The sequence below is a fragment of the Lissotriton vulgaris genome, chromosome 8 (genome assembly GCF_964263255.1).
Source record: "Lissotriton vulgaris chromosome 8, aLisVul1.2, whole genome shotgun sequence".
Classification (NCBI taxonomy): Eukaryota; Metazoa; Chordata; class Amphibia; order Caudata; family Salamandridae; genus Lissotriton; species Lissotriton vulgaris.
In genome coordinates, this window is record NC_141696.1 from 108,402,601 (window position 1) to 108,420,259 (window position 17,659).

Sequence of the window (17,659 nt, forward strand, 5' to 3'; positions counted from 1 at the left end):
GTCAACAGCAAGTAATAGGGATAGTTTAATGCTCTCTGCGAAACAGTTTAAGGCAACAGCACCCTGTAACATTTCTGTTTGAATAAAAATGCACGCGCGAAAGATAGAGCTTTGCATGGAACATCGCCAATTAAATTCACTCCGGTTTTAATTGTGTTTTTTGAAGAAAGGAATTTATCTCAGTCAGTGAAGGTAGTGAACTTGCAAACTCAATTGGTGTCATGTTTTTGTAATTGTATTATGAAAAATGATTCGTTTTTGTCAACATATGATACATGCATTAATTTAAATTGAGGTGAGGTTATCAATACTAATGGACTTTTTTGCAATTGTTAATTTTCAGTTACTCCAGACGAAGGGCAAAAAATTGCCCGAAATGCATTGGGTTACGAATAAAGACGCTGCTCAGAACTACTTGTTGTGTTGGATTCGTATTTACAAGGAAGCCTGGATTGGCACATGTTGATACGCAAAGTTTCCTAAAACGCAATTTGTTGCATATGTGGATAAAAGTGAAAGTAAAGATGAAAATAAGACAAAACATTTTGGTTAAAATATGGATTAACACTTAACATGGACAAATGGATTAATATAAGTTGGATCTAGTATCCTATAGATGCAGTGCATCCCTGGAGTGGAGCGTGATTTTCGCGCTCCCCACAGTTTATGCTTACGTAAAGTGCATGATGGCGAGGCACAATCCAGTTTGCACGCAAAGGACAAAGTAGTTTATATAAATTTGGACTCAATCGAATATACTAAGAAATATGGTGTGCCGACCACCTCATTCATTGTTTATATATATTGCCATTTGCTGGTCTTGCACCCGAGGACAAAAATGTTGTAAATGAAAGAACTGATCGTGAGGAAAATGCCACATATTAATTAACAGCCAGTTCCTGGCAGTGTGAATTAAAGGAGGTTGCTTGGAAGGTCAAACAAATGGAGTCCTGAAGACTGTGTCACTTGATGTACACATCAAATTAGTATTGGTTCATGATTTGGATGTGCATACTTTCATTGAGAGGAAGAGATGTATTCTGGGAATGGTAGTTTGCAAGAAACATAGGGTGTTTCAAACACACTTTTTATTGGCAGCACGTGAGGGGTGGAGCTTTATTAGTTTAACGGTTAAAACGCTAGTGTGAGAGCTCGACAATGAAGCTTGAATTCATTCCTGCTTAGGGAGGAGAAGAACATGAGAGCAGGTATGTTTGGCGCAGTGATAGAAGTGAGATAGATAAACTATTTAAGCGCGTAATGATGCAAAAAGCATTCGGCTTTTACTGAACATGTGAATATGTCAACAGCAAGTAATAGGGATAGTTTAATGCTCTCTGCGAAACAGTTTAAGGCAACAGCACCCTGTAACATTTCTGTTTGAATAAAAATGCACGCGCGAAAGATAGAGCTTTGCATGGAACATCGCCAATTAAATTCACTCCGGTTTTAATTGTGTTTTTTGAAGAAAGGAATTTATCTCAGTCAGTGAAGGTAGTGAACTTGCAAACTCAATTGGTGTCATGTTTTTGTAATTGTATTATGAAAAATGATTCGTTTTTGTCAACATATGATACATGCATTAATTTAAATTGAGGTGAGGTTATCAATACTAATGGACTTTTTTGCAATTGTTAATTTTCAGTTACTCCAGACGAAGGGCAAAAAATTGCCCGAAATGCATTGGGTTACGAATAAAGACGCTGCTCAGAACTACTTGTTGTGTTGGATTCGTATTTACAAGGAAGCCTGGATTGGCACATGTTGATACGCAAAGTTTCCTAAAACGCAATTTGTTGCATATGTGGATAAAAGTGAAAGTAAAGATGAAAATAAGACAAAACATTTTGGTTAAAATATGGATTAACACTTAACATGGACAAATGGATTAATATAAGTTGGATCTAGTATCCTATAGATGCAGTGCATCCCTGGAGTGGAGCGTGATTTTCGCGCTCCCCACAGTTTATGCACCGAGAGGTTCTGACACTGGTCTAATTGCAGGCAAGTAGCCACCACTCCATGTCTTTTGCAGACTCCTGACACCTGGAGGGAATCCCATAGATTGCCTTGTTTTTGAGCCCAGTGAGAGTCGCCAACTTCCAAAATGTAGGCTGAAACATCAGGATCATATTCCACATGTCCTGGACACGACGGGGCAGAGGTATAGCTCAAAAAAGTGTGTCCAGTAAAGCAGTGCTAAAAAAATAAAAAAAAATAAAAAATAAAGACAGGTCAAGGACTCTGGTGTGGCTTAGGCACATTGATCATTAAACCCAAAATAAACAAACAGGTTGTCTGGAGATAGCTGGCAACTGCCTGAGGCAGGCCCGCCTTCAACAGCTGGTTTTTGAGGTACAGGAAGACCGGTAATCTCAAACCCCTCAAATGTGCTGCCACCACTGCCCTTCGCCTTTGTGAGCACCTGAGGTGCACTGGTCTACCGAAAAGGGAGTGCAGAGAATTGAAAATGCTCCCGTCTCACCTGAAAAAACAGCTGACTTCCGAGATTACAGAATGGGGATGTGAAAATATTTATCCCACAGATCCAAAGCTACCATCCAATCTCCATGGATCCAGGGCAGATAGATCCTGGGCCCAAGTAAGCATTTTGAACTTGCCTTTTTCAAAAAAGAAGTTCAGAGGTCAAAGATATAAAAAAGGGTGAAAAGCCCCGTCCTTTTTAAGTATTAAAAAATAACAGGAGTTACAACCAGTCCCTCCTTCTAAAAGTGGAACTCTACTGTCCCTTGCGCTAACAGAGCAAGGGGCAGTAACAAGAGAACAATTGAAAAGGAAGGCATTCACCTTGTGCAACGATCTGGAGCACCTATTGTTCTGAAGAAATGCTCCTTCTGGCCGGGAAGGTAGTAGGTGATAAGACCCACAACCAGCCAATCGTGAGGCATTACATTACAGTAAACCTAGAGGCTTTGAAGTTGTTGCAGAAGGGGTGGGGCTTATAGTTTGGACTTCATGAATTTGGGTGGCTTTACACCGTCTACTTGCTCCTGGACCAAATCCTAATAAATGCCTGATTTGCCTTGAAAGGGGCATTGTTGAGACAACTGATGCATTAAAGGTGCCAACCTTAAAGAACGATCAGTCGCTTTGCTCTCCTTAAAGCTCTTGAGGGAAGCATTTGCTTTCTCCACAAACAATCTAGAGCCATCAAAATGCACATCCATCAAAGAATGCTGGACATCTGCTTGAAACAGCTGAATGGATCCAAGCATTTATTCTTATTGTACGAATTACTTACCTTCAGTAACGATGTATCTGGTAGAGAAGATTCTAGCCACAGATTCGTTAACATAGAATTATCCCCAGGCGTGAAACTGGACTCAGAAATTTTATGGCACAGCATCCCTGCATGCCGGAGGCCGCATCACGCGAATCCGCCCAGGCATCGTCCACGTTCGTGACGTCTGAGAGGTCTCATAAGTCCCACCCCGGTGCACCTACGTCAGTTTTCTTCTGAAAACTTTTCTGCGCCACAACGCGGAGCCATCAGACAAAACTGTGGGAGTATGGGAACAGTGTGCAAAAGAGCAGAAAAAGTGGAAAAGAATGGTGAGGAACAACACCATAAGGAGCAGTGTCAACACTGCAACAGCCCAAAGGCAAGGAAGAGAAATAAGAAAAAAAGAAGAGTACAGCCCTGAGCAGCCACCCTGCCAGGATGTAGACAGCCCCCTCTGGAGACAAGGAACACATGCAGAAATGTCACAACATACAGCAGGACTACAACCCCAACCAGGAACAATGATGGGGAACCGGTGTCAAGACAAATAGGAATGACAAACCTCCAGGGGAACTCCAGCACAGAGTGCAACAAACCCCCCAAGAAATAGGGCAAAGGCACAGTGAGATGACCAACCCAGAGGGCAGCAGAGGGACCAGAACCCTTAGCAACTAAGGGGAGAGGGAGGGAAGAAAGAAAGCAAGCCCCTAACCTGGACCACGGCGGAGGGGCACAGGAGAACATACAACTCCACCCTCCAAAGTGTCATAGAGGAGGAAGGAATAAGAAACAGAACAATCGTCCAGTTGAAATAGCAAAAGAAAGCCCTCACAGAAGATACAGCCACCCACCGGGAGGCGAGTGCATAAGACCAAGCCAAAGGCCCTCGCAGAACGGGGAGGAAGGGCAGGCAGTGAAGGAATCTGCAGCTAGAATCTTCTCTACCAGATACGTTGTTACCAAAGGTAAGTAAATCGTACATCTGACAGACTACTAGTCACAGATTCCTTAATGTAGAATAAACAAAACTGAACTTCACTTGCTGAACTGGAGAGACTTGCAAAGTGGACTGTGCTTGCGGTGCCTACTAGCAGAAAAGAGATCCACTTTTGAAGAAGTGACTCCAAGTGCTTTTTGGCTAGCCTACGGTTAAGCTTCAGGACAACCAAAAGCTAAGGAACTCTGCACTCCTCAGACCAGTTGCCCAGGAAAGCCTGACAGCCACTGGCTGCCGAAGTGCAGCTGAGAGAGATTTCCAGCATTTCTGAGGTCTCCCCAAGTCTGTGGGACTTGTTGCCAAAGTGTATCCAGCTCCCACAAAAAAACGATTTGCTTGCTTGTAAGCCACAGCTGAGATGGATGGAAATGGTTTAACCGAGTGGCAACTGAACCTGCAGGGGACATCCCTGCTGCAAAGTGGAATAATTCCCGAGGCTAGAGACTGCTTCGGGCGCTCATGGATACCAGGGTGTCCCCCAAGCACACTGGCCACTTCTCTTCAGAATCACTTCTTTGTTGGACTGTGGTAGAGGAGAAAAGTGCACTGAGGACTAGGACTGCTGACCCGGACAGGTAACTGTCTCCCTGGACCTTAGTGATCCCCTTAACTGGCTCCAAGCGCATTGCAGCCCGTCCAAGTGGAGAGAAATAGCCACCGTAGCCAAAGGGGTAAGAACTACTAAACTGTTCAAAACAGTTTATTGCATTTCTTAGAAGTGAACTACAGTGATTAACGTACCTTCAAAAAAATCATATCTCCAGGATCCCTCAATAGATTTTTATTTTGGTATCTAACTTACAACAAAATACACTTTTTGTATAAATTGGTATCAGACTTTTATTGTGTGGTGTTTTCTACCAATTGACTGTTTTGGTACTGATAAATGCTTTACACTTGTTTTTCTATGAGTTAAGCCAGACTGCTCTGTGCCACAGCTACCCAGAGCTGAGCTAAGGGGTTTATTAAAGAAGCCAAAGTGAAGTAGTGTAGCTCACTGGTTAGAGGCGGCAGACCAGAGAGCAGAGGACGGCCCGGGACCAGGGTTCGATTCCCGGCGCGGCAGGTTTCTGGACCAGGGTCAGCGGACTCGATAATTCTCTCGCCTCGGTGCCCACTCTGATCAGCGGTCACACTCGGCAACTCTGGGCATTAGCTTGCCTCATCTTCACTAACGGCCCCCCAGACCGCCGGGGATGCCTGGTCGCATTCTGGAGATACCCATTAAGGGACCATCTCTCAGGGAAGCCAGGAAGGGTTTCACAGCGGTCGAAGCACCTTGGGACCCTACGGGTAAGTAGTGCGCTATATAAAATGCCTATACATACACGATGGAGATTGTGACATTACATGGTGTAGTGTCAAAACCACATAATTCAGTTTCCTATAGTGCACGTCTCTGCAATGTGATGGAGAGTCTGACCTTTAGCATCTGATTTTAAATTGCACTTACAAGTTTACAACTCAAGGTGGTTTGTCAAGATTCTCTCCTCCCTTGGGAAACCCAGGAGGCATGTCGGATTTCTAGCCTGCTTACAGCTCTTGTTAAATCACAAAAAAGGAAGCATAAAGAATTCTCTTCACTGCAAATCGTTCATTTACTCTTCAAGTAAATACTGTGTGTGTTCCAACCTTTGGAAATGTTACCATGTTTAGCCTGCAGTTGCAGGTTATAGAAGTCTCAAGGATAACATTTTGAACTCTGCTTCTCGCAAAAGGGTTTTCAAACCAAAACCCTGGATGCCTGCAAAGACTAGCACCAAACTATGTTCCAACAGCAAATCTACAACTTAGCATCTAACTCAACAATGTTACTTCAAATACGGGACTGACTCAATGAGCATACTGAGAGCCAAATTCTTAAGCACTCATTTAAGTACTTGACTGAATGAAAAACCCTCAATTAAAACTATTAAAATAGACGATTTCTAACGGGCATTGAACAGAAACATGATCTTCACCTGCAAAAAATGTCTGAAAAATATCTTGCATCCAAATGCACTTCTACTTAATTCATCTCCCGAACGGTTGACAATAGTCAATAGTTGAGCACCCAAAGTAGATGAGCGGTTCTTTACAACACCTAAGTCAACAGCTTCGCTCATTGCATCTGAAGTAATATAAAAAACAAAGATGCAAAGAGGACACACAAAAGAAGCCCAAGTCAGCCACGAGGAAACCAAGGGTCAAGTTCCAGCCCTCACTCGGTGGCACAAACAAACAAGGTGTGACATGTAGGGAATGCACAAAGGCTAGTGAGGGGACAAAAAGTCATTACTGGATACAGATCGCTTGGCAAATTTGAGTGGAATTTACGGAAGGTCAGGATACGGAGGAACAAAGAAGCATCAAAGACATTAGGTGCATAATCACAGACATGCACATGCTGTTTGAGGATACTCCTACAGAAGAGACAAATCTTCACAGTGAGACAATGAGCTATTTAAATGAAGCATGATAAAAGAAATGCACTTCAACATACTTTTTCACAAACGATGTTGATGCGATCTTGTGCAAATCTATAAACCGGACCTCCGGCTCTCTCCTCCGAATTATTGGAGAAAGCTCTTGATCCATAGGGTCAACGGTCGTGCTTGACGACGACAATAGGGCTAAAAAGAATTAAATCTTGAGTTAATTACAAAGATATCATGAATGTGAAAACATTTACATTTAGCACATTTACTTGATTTTGAAAAACAGAACACTACATATTTTTCAACCTTCATAATGGTCTTAATATACGTTCAAATTCCAGTTTACTTTTAAACATTTTTCTTCTCAACTGGGCTAAAAGTTAATGCTCCCTATTCAGAATATTTCCACAACCATCGTAATTGCAGACACTTTCATTAAGGCCCATCACTCTTCATTTTGCTTAGATTTCCTAATCGGTCGTATAACGCAAATATCTTAAACATAAAAGTCAATTCAAGTTTGTGTAAACAAGATACTTATTCAGCACAGCATTCCTCACCCACCACAGTTAGCCTCTGATGCACTGGTACGAGGTTGAACAGATAAACTTAACACTTAGGAGGTGATTTAGGCCACAAAGCAGCACCAAAGCTATGTCAATTGTGGCACAAGAGCGGTGGTAGCAGAGTGCAAAATCAGCATCGGACACCCAATACTTTTGAGGTCTCGTCCTATTAATCGCGCAAGCGATAATAGGACGAGAGTATAGGAGGCCAAATAAGCTTTGAAACCATTGCGGATTTCGTTGAGTGCATGTGCTCATGCACGCGCTTGCCATTTGCTCCCCGAGCCGCCTGCCTGCTTCACACTTCAAAGGAATGCTCCCCCCGCCCACGCAATGCCGAGAGCCAGCGCTTCCCTCCAACTCGCTCACTCCCCTTCTCCCCCGCCCCCACAAACTTGTTTTATTGCCGCGCGGCGCCAATGCTAGTTTCTTCAATCCCCGCTTTCCGCTCGCACACCACCACTCCACCATTTGTCTGACATCAAAGGAATGCCTCTCGCTCCCCCCGCCCCCTCTCTCCGCCACAGTAATGCCGAGAGCTTGTTTTGAATTTGCTCATATGGGTCTCGAACCAGTAAGGACGTTCTGCCAATGCCTTAAAATCGTCAAGTTAAATCCGTTACTTGTTTTTCTGAAGCATTCGTTTCTTATGCCATCCATGTCGTCTCGTTGCATGTTTTAAATATTTGTTTTTAAGTTTTTTAAAAACAGTGTAACTTATTAAGCCAAATCAAAACGCACGAAGTGCTTAATGTGCCTTTAGAAAAAAAGCCACTTCGACCCTGATCCTTACTTGCTGGTTATGTGGCGCCGAGCCCAACGTTTGACAGTCTCTAGAACAAAGCAGTGCAGAGTGAAATAAAGTTACAAACCTCTTCCCTTTTTACCGGCTTTGTTGACGCTCCAGCATGTATTCGATTTTCATCCCATAAATTTAAATAAGTTGCAATTATTAGAAGTCTGAGGTTTTCTGGTGAGTTTAATTGTTTATCATTGGCGTGCCTCTGTGGGCAGAGGAACAATCATTGAGCTTTACACCTTCAATAACGCTAAAAAAGCTCGTTTTTTAAATTATTCATTTCGCGGACCGGGTCCGCGGCCAATGCTTGTTTATTTAACATGATCATGCAGATCTGTACTTTGGATGAGAGGTGAATTTGACATATGGTGTGTAGAAGCACATGCATTTGAAGTACAGGCATTTACTACATGTGAGTAATGTGTGATGCTGCACCAGATTTGAAAGACTGGAACACTGTGTTCCCTGTATTTTTCACTCTACATGCTGATTATACAGTGAAAGCTGTGGCCTTGTTTTACAAACCACTAATACCGGGCGCCCGCTGACGCCGCTGATAGCACCAGCACCCCCTACTCTCCAGCTGCACATACCTAATTATGCATTTAATACACCCCACCCTCCTTAAATATCACCCCGAGTGCCCGGACTTGCACTACCACACATTTCGCACGCCATGCTTTACAACGTCACAACAGCTTTTCCAAGAAGTATTTTAGAGGGCAGACAATTATTTTCTGATTCCATTTCGTAATGAGCCACTGGACCGTTATCTAAGGGGATGTGGTGCTCAGAGTGCTGCAATCGTATTGTATTCATTATGAATAGATAACCATAATATAGGAGAACACTTGTTAGAGTTTAAGGCCCCCTGCACTGCTTCGCATGCTCCAAGCTCGTGACGTGACCCCCAGCACTGCTTCACGGAGCATAGGGAGGCCCCGTGGGTTTTGACCCCTCCCCCCGCACTACCTCACGGAGCATACGGTTGCCCCGTGGTTGTTGTGACCCACTGCATTTTGTCTTCACCTCACGCCCATATGGGAGCGAACCACTGCACTTCTTTCCATGGCTCACAAAAGCCCATGTGAGTTGTGACCACTGCACTTTTTGATACACAGCAGAGGCGTCCACAGAGTGGGGGCACCCCACGCAGACCCATGGAGGCGGAGTACTGTGTCCTGTCCAGATGTCGTTTACCTGAGGCATACCTGCTTGAGATTTTCGCATAAAAATGCGGTGAATTAGAAATACAGACAAAGTGTTGGCGGCAAAGATCCAACAGTGGACACGTGGGTAACATCAATGTGGATACAACGTGCTGGAAGAAACACACACACTGGCAAGACCGATAACATTGGGCAAGCCACCACATTTTTTTAATATAATTTGAAGTGTAGTCGGGGCCCGCGGGGACTGCAAGGTGACTGCACACCTGATGCCTTGCACGCCGGGTGCCTTCACCTAACAAATGCCCAGTTGCGTTAACCACACTCTCTTCACCCTGCCTATGCTTTAGAAGAGGCTGGCTGTAGTTTAGATTACCTGTTGAAGGTATTGTTCCTTACTGCAAGACGAAGCACCCCACAACGTTGATCTGTTTTTTCTTCTTTTCTACTTTTTACAAGTTCGTTTTCTACACTTATGCAGTATTCCCAGTCTTCTTAATTTTGTAGATTATATTTGTTGGTTTATACACCTCTCCGTTGCCAAGCAGGGGTATTTAACGCCTGATTTTTGTTATTGATGACGTCTGCCTTGCCAAAACAAATGTGTTCAGGGTCAAACCCCATAAAGCATAAACGCGTGAATTTTGCACTATAACAAGGACTCATTATACTAAATGTATAACCAGCACATTGCGTTAAACCATATAAAATCAATATTGGCTAAGAAAATCATTGCAGTATTGATCTGTGCCTACTCGTCTCTCTTCATAACGCACCCTATGCTTTGTTAATCAATGTTTTATACATAACAAGGGTTTTGTTTACAGGTCTATTAAGAGGATACTTCACTCGGGGGCACCACCGCGTCACTCGGGGGCACCAACGCGTCACTCGGAGGCACCACCGCGTCACTCGGAGGCACCACCGCGTCACTCGGAGGCACCACCGCGTCACTCGGAGGCACCACCGCGTCACTCGGGAGGCACCACCGCGTCACTCGCGAGACACCACCACATCACTCCGAGACACCACCACATCACTCCGAGACACCACCACATCACTCCGAGACACCACCACATCACTCCGAGACACCACCACATCACTCCGAGACACCACCACATCACTCCGAGACACCACCACATCACTCCGAGACACCACCACATCATCACTCAGCACCACAACAGCACTGTCCTTGCTTGCTACCAACAAGCATTGCCGTTGCCAATAGGACTCACATTAAGAAAGTGTAAGTTATTGGCTTTGTGAATAACAATGCGACCCTCCTCTTCACCTCTCCTGCTAATACTAGGATCTTCAGCGCGGGGACACGCCGTAGGCGTCACCATGCGCTCTATAAATCCCCCTATTATTATTATTAAAGACAACACATTAAAAAAAATTGACATTTACAATACCAATAGCTCACACTTTCCTAATGCGAGACCTATTGCATTGCAAATGCTTGTTAATGGAGGTTGACGCTCACACAAAGAGGCTGCAGGCTCTGACCAGGAGGCTGGCTTTAGATGACCACCGGCTCGGCAATTAAGTTGTAGGGTTGGGGGAGGTTTAGGCATCAGCGTTTGAGCTTAACTAGTCCGGAGGTCTGAGGATCTAGAGTTACATTTTGGTGTCAGATCTCCTGGGCTGAAGCAGTTCGTGGCCAGGGGGACCCTTTGTGTAGAGACTGCAAGTGACTTTGTGGACTCCATAAGATGTCAGCCACCGATGGAGACTAGGTCAGGATCGCCAGGGAGACTCAACTGGACAGGTGAGCCACTAACTCTGGTTGTGGGCATCTGGTGCACAGTTGGCAGGGATCGCGGATCTGCCCGAATCGGAATACTTTGTTTTGGAGTATTCTGGACAGGGCTGCTGTCCAATGGAGTTCTGGTCTTTATTGAAGAGTGGGAGTCGTCCTCGGAAGTCACTGGCCACGGAACAGCAGTTGTCTTCCTCGCAGGCTCGAGAAGCAGGAGACATGCCGGTAGGGCTGGGGGCCAGGGCAATAGGTGTCTTCCTGCTTTGCTACATGGCGTCTTTGTCAGTCTTCTTCTTAGGTAGCAGGAATCTAAGGATAAAGTTTCAGTGGTGCCCCTAAATACTGAATTTAGGGATGTTCCAGGGACTGAGATGGTAGCGAATGGCTGATAACACCCTTAGAATGTCCACTCCATTTGGGGAGGGAGCATCCCCCTAACCTGTGGAGAAGTGTGGCTCAATGGTTAGAGCGGCAATTGCAAAAACAACAAGTGATGGACTGAATGTGGATCAATGTCACACACTCCCCCAGTCAAAAGATCTGGGCCCAAATCCATCGTTTTTTTGCACTCCACACCACCCTGGGTTAGACAATGGCGATATGCAAATCAGCTCTGACCCTGTTGCCCCATGGGAACAGTCCAGTCCAAACTACAAAAGCCATGTCCTTCCCAGAACGGAATCAAGCATCCGAGGACCGGACCGGTTTCGAGGTAACACCTCTCATCAGCCCGGCTAGCTTGACTCCAAGTGGTGTGGAGTGCCTGGGACCCACGTCTGGGCATCCCCAGCGCACTTAGGGCGGCAATTGCAAAAACAACAAGTGATGGACTGAATGTGGATCAATGTCACACACTCCCCCAGTCAAAAGATCTGGGCCCAAATCCATCGTTTTTGGTTAGAGCGGCAGACCCTGATGCAGTGGTCTGGCCCGGGACCAGGGTTCAATTCCCGCCTCGGTGGGTCTTGGGCTCAATTTCCCCGGACCTGATAACTCTTGCCTCTGTGCCTATTCTAATCATGGGTCCCACTCTGCAACTATGGGCAATAGCCTGCTTAATCTCCACAACGGCCCCAACAGCGCTGGGATGCCGGGCTTCACCTTGGGGGTGCCCAGGAGTGGACATTTCACAGGGAAAAGCCAGGAAGGGTTCCACAGCGGTATGCGTACAGCGCCAGGAAACCCCAGTTGGGGTATAAGTGCGCTTTACAAGTACAAATTCATTTCGATTCAACCTGGTTGGGTCGAATCCTTCCATTCAAGATGGTTGATTTCTTAAAGAGTGAGTCACCTCGGTCCAGGGCACCTTAGGGGTGGTCCTGGCAGACAGGAGACACCTGAATACTAGTTTTTCCACTGACCTTGCAGCCAAAGTGGGGCGCTTGTTCATGGGAGGGGCAAAGGGGGGTACTTTTAGACTATCTGGGGAGTTCCTGGCCAGCATATCAAAGGGCAGGAAGCCTTTGAGGTCCACCGCCCTGAATGCTGTTCCTGCTTGGGGTTAGGTGTGAAGCACCTCCACCAGAAGCAGCCTTTGCCCCGGACACACGAGAGAACAAGGGCTCCCACCTGAGGGGGTCAAAAACATCTGTGTGTAGCAGGCTGGTGCAGATCAGTCACCTGGGCATGAGGGAGTTAGTTGTTTTTCAGGGGGCATCTCTAAGATGCCCTCTGAGTGCATTTTGTATTATATGCAACACTGGCTTTAGTGTGGGTTTATTATGCTGAGGAGTTTGATGAACTCATCATTCAGTAAAGCCACCATGGAGCTGTGGAGGTCATAAGGACAACCTCCCAGCCCATGTACTCAATATGGCTTCACTGCAATGTCTGAATGGCACAGACATTGTAGGGGCATATTGCTCATGCAGCTATGCCCTCACCTGGTCGTATAGTGCACCCTGCCTTAGGGCTGTGAGGCCTGCTAGAGGGTTGACTTACCTATGCCACAAGCAATGGTTTGTGGGCATGGCACACAGGATGTGTGCCATGTCGTCCTTTAGGTTTTGTCTGCACCAAAATAAACAGCCTACAATGGCAGTGTGAAATCGTTTGGTTTGGGGTCTCTGAGGGTGGCACAACACGTGCTGCAGCCCTAAGAGGTCCTCTCTGGTCACAACGCCCTTGGTGCCACTGGCATCCTTTACAAGGGACTTGATTTGAGCCAGAGGTGTGCCAATTGTGAAAACAAAGGTACAGTTTTTGGAAGGAACACAGGCACTGGAAAACTAATTGGCAGAGAGTCATAGCACTCAAAAGGAATCAGGCAAAAAGCGGAGGTAACCATGCAAAAAGGCATTCTTTCCTACACAATACATGTGTGTATCAAATAGACGTAAGGAAGATTGTACTTTATTGCAATGAAGACAGTCTGACCAAAGAGGGTACGTTTTGAGCCAATAATGAATATACTTGGGGGGCGTGGCCAGCAACATGGCCGAGTGAGACGTGCATCGGCTCTGCTCCAGCAGGCTGAAGTTATCCGACGATTAAATTGGAGGCATATGATCCCTAAAACCGAAGAAACTACATTATTGGGATCTTACCTACACCCAGACGACATCAGGCGCCGAGGGAAGGGCGCAGATCGCCGACGGTTTGCTGCATTGTTGGCCGGTGTGTGTTTGCCGGAGCTGCGCTTAAGATGGCGGAGTCCTGTACTGAGGACGCGCGATAGGGTGGCGGTGAGGTAGCTGGAGACCGTTGAGGAGACCAGCATTTCTACGTGCCCGGCGCCGCATTCCTGCACCACCGAAGGGCTACAAAGGAGTGAGGAGGGCCTGGGGAACTTGGGCGCTACTACGGGTATCCAGCCTGACACCGCCGGAGGCGTGGCTGCCGGCAGGGTTGCGGACGCCGGGCCGGGCAGTGAAGGCAGGCAAGGGCGGACAAAGCACCCGACACGAGCAAAGTGATGGCGCTGCACTGAGAGGCGCCGCGGAGCAGTTGCCGCGATCCGCGCCTGTCAGGGGGACCTTCCTGCAACGACCGGGTCCCTGCCGAGACCCTACCCTGAAGCTGCAGCGGGTGGGGTCGTGCTGGAGAGGCCCTGACACCGCATTTAGATCCCGGTTTGGAGTGGCTGATGAGGGCTGAGGCCTAGCGGCAGTGCCTGGCAGGAGGAGCGGCACCCCAAGGGGCCAAGCTGAGGGGCCCCTGGCACTACTGAGCGGAGCTTGATCTGGGCTGCTGTGGATCAGACGAAGGAGGACAGGGGGGAGCTACGCGGAGGACAAAGGTAGGATTACACCCAGGGGTCTGAGTGGAACGCGGGAGTGTCCGACCTGTGGAGGCCCCCTAGCATCAAGCAGTGGTCCCCAACACTGCTGACTGCGGAATCACACAGAGTGACTTGCCGGCCTGGTCTCTGCTGAGAGTGACCCGCTTAGGTGAGGCTGGACTGCCCTTCTGCTACTGGCCCAGGACCCCCGTTGGCCGTGGGCCCGACTAACCCAAGTCCACTGAGCCGTCTGCTTAGCTGCCCCCTCGTTCACCCTCGCCCCTCACCGCCTCTCACTCAGGGAGAGTTGTGCGTTGTCGCTCGTCTCAAGATCTTACAACCAAGGGGCCGGGAGCGGGGGGCGGGGCATCGGGTGAGGAGCGGGCCCGGATGACACTACACTACTGAGACGCAGCAGCATGGGAGAGCTACGGGAAAAAGACCCCAAACCTCCCAAGTAGGGGACATTAGATCGCTACACTAAGGCTGGCCCCCAACAGGAGGAAGCCTCGGCGACCACCGGCTCGGACACAGCCCTGCTGATTAACGCAATACAGGCCTCCCGTGAGGCTCTAGAGAACAAAATTGGGGCAGTGGGATCAGAAGTAACTACTACGACAGGACCTCCGAAACCTGGCGGCAAGAGTGACTGAATCCGAAACGAGACTAGGTGATGCGGAGGACAGAATACACGACCTAAGGAAAGGGATGACGGAGCTCCAGTCATCCCATAAGCAACTACAGTGGAAGGTGGATGATGCCGAAAACAGGGCAAGACGCAACAACCTCCGCTTTGTGGGCTTTAGAGAAGGGATTGAGGGAGCCAAAATGGCGGAATTCCTGCGCTCATGGCCACTGCACACCTTCCCCAAGGAGAAATTCTCGACTTGCTTCATCATTGAAAGGGCTCACCGCGCGTTTCTGGCTAAATCGCCGGTGGGAGCGAGACCCAGGCCGGTTATTGCCAGTTTCCTCAATTTTGTGGACAGGGACATGATACTCCAGGAAGCGAGGAAACTAGGGGAAATTCGCCTGGACAATGCCCACATGATGATTTTCCCAGACTAGAGCCAGGAAGTGCAGAGGCAGAGACGCTCCTATGATTGGTGAAATCCAAACTAAGAGACCTCCAAATCCAATACATGCTACTGTTTCCAACAAAACTAAAGGTGAACTATAAGGACAAGACGCTATTCTTTCAAACCCCGGAGGAGGTGTGGCAGTGGCTAGAGGAGCGCCCAGGACTGCCGCAGAGGGAGTCTAGGGCTTTGGCTGCTGACACGACGGATAGGCCGCTGGGGGCCCTTGGGGGGGGTATCGAACCCACACAGCTCCCGACAGACGGGGAGCACGTTCCTTGACAGCAACCCCGTATCACACTGATGGACATACAAGACGAGGACGTCTAGCTGCGACCTCCTAGGATCCCCAGCGACCCTCGGGTTCTCACTTCGTGTTTGGCAGAGAAAACACGCTCCGAGGGAGAAGATGATCCGCAAGTTACCTCTTCGGAAGGGAAGGAAGTGGATGAACAGTCTTTACACCAGTTGGCGTTCGAAATAAATGAACTGGAGAAAGGGCAAACGCCGGACGATATAGCCTCACAGGGGGACCCCCTGGAGTCAAATTCATGAAGCTGGGACCGGTTAGGCCGACCAAGAGGCGATGGAACATGCCTGGAGCACGCAAGTTGGACCCCCCCCCCCCCATCTCTCCCCCCACTGATTATTTGTTCTGCTTTCTTACTTCTCACTACTTGATTTAGTTTGCTTTGATTCTTCCTTTCTAGTTCTCCATCATTACTTCGGGGCTTGACCCTGAGGGTTTCGGGGTACCCACAGGAGTTGGAACTTGTGAGCTAAACTAACTGAGGGAGGGTGACAGATCGACACCTGACCTAGAGTCTACCTCCATGTCATTTTGCAGGGAGGGGGTCGACGGGGAGGAGGGGGTGGGGTGGGTTGGTAGAGGGAGGGAGTTATTAGGGTTTGTGGGTTACTGGTAAGTTGTTTTGTGTTTTGTTCTCAGTTGGATTGGCATATGGCATACAGTTCTACGCTGCCAGGCACACACACTGTCATACCCGCCCATGACACACTCATATCTGCTAATATGACATGACTGCTGCTGATACCCGCGATGCCCCTGGGGATAGAGGGGGATGGGACCCTACCGGCTGCTCACCTGGAACGTCAACGGCTTGGGAGACAAGATAAAACGAGGACTGGTGACAGCACATATTAAACGGCTTCACCCAGACATGGTGTGCCTCCAGGAGACTCACCTTAACGGCACAAAATGTGGATTCCTGGCACGGGCAGCCTATAAAGTCTTAGCACATGCAGGATACAGCTCCGTGTTCCGGGGAGTAGCTATTCTGATAAAAAAGTACCCACCCTTTACTGTGACTCGAACCTGGATAGATCCACTGGGGACATATGTAGGTGTGACAGGAACATGGATGAGACAGCGGATCATTTTAATTTCGGTCTATGCCCCCCCAAAACTACAGGCCAGGACGCTGACATGGGTAGCAGAAATAGTGCTGACACGCCAGATTCACTGCATATTATAGTCGGTGACTTTAATGATGTCGTCCACCCCTCTGGACCGGTCCGGGACGAGACTTGACGGCTCCCTAGCCAGAACCATAGGAACGTTGGGGTTGACGTATGTCTGCAGATTGTTACATCCAGACACGAAAAGTTACTCTTACTACTCGGGGGCGCAAAACGTATAATACCGACTGGACTAGGTCTTCCTTCCTCGACACGCCATAGGGATTGACTATGCTGGAAGCTATTATTATTGAGGGGTCAAGTTTTCAGGGGGGATTGCATCCTATACTTCATTCCCTGTAGCACCCGTTATGATTCTTGCTCCAGCACAGAGTTGACTCTGTAAACTTTTCATTGTCCGCTTGTTTGTATAGATTACATAAGGACTGGTGCCCCACAAATGAAGTAATTGGAGGCATTATTTTTATATGGTGTTTATGTTCATTGATTGTTTGTATGATGTCTTTTTGATTTTTTTGAATGTTGATGTAGTAATGGTGTACAATTGTGACAATGTTTTGTTTCGGATATATTGAAATGTTATGAAAAGAACAACATGTAAACAAGTAAAAATTATTAAATGAAAAATGTTGCCCGCTTAGGATTATTTGGCAAGGTGTGGTAGAAGATTGCTAAAAGAGCCTATCTGGTCACTTTGTTGTTTACTAAGGTTAGAGTGGTCTAGGCCAGGTAGTGAGAGGACCAAAGCCTTCTTTGGTTTTACTGTGCAACACTCGTCAGTATGCAAGCAGATTTGGGAGGAGAAGGGTAATGCTAGCATGCCCAACCACCACACACTTCATCTCACCATAGCTGGTGGTAGAATTATTCTTGAAGACTAACAAGAAACAGTAGGAAACTTGAGGCAGTCAGACCCCTACAACAATGAGATCTGGCAAGCAGTCAACTATTGAGATTCATGGAAGA

At 47.4% G+C, this 17,659-nt stretch overlaps 1 protein-coding gene across 1 annotated transcript in view; it reads right to left on the reverse strand.

The window, feature by feature from the left end:
• NUMA1 (nuclear mitotic apparatus protein 1) overlaps window positions 1-17,659 on the reverse strand; it is a 739,614-nt gene that overhangs the window by 552,690 nt on the left and 169,265 nt on the right. The window contains exon 8 of the mRNA XM_086936049.1: window positions 6,724-6,853. Coding sequence (XP_086792175.1) covers window positions 6,724-6,853 — 130 coding nt within the window. The remainder of the gene's footprint in view (window positions 1-6,723; window positions 6,854-17,659) is intronic.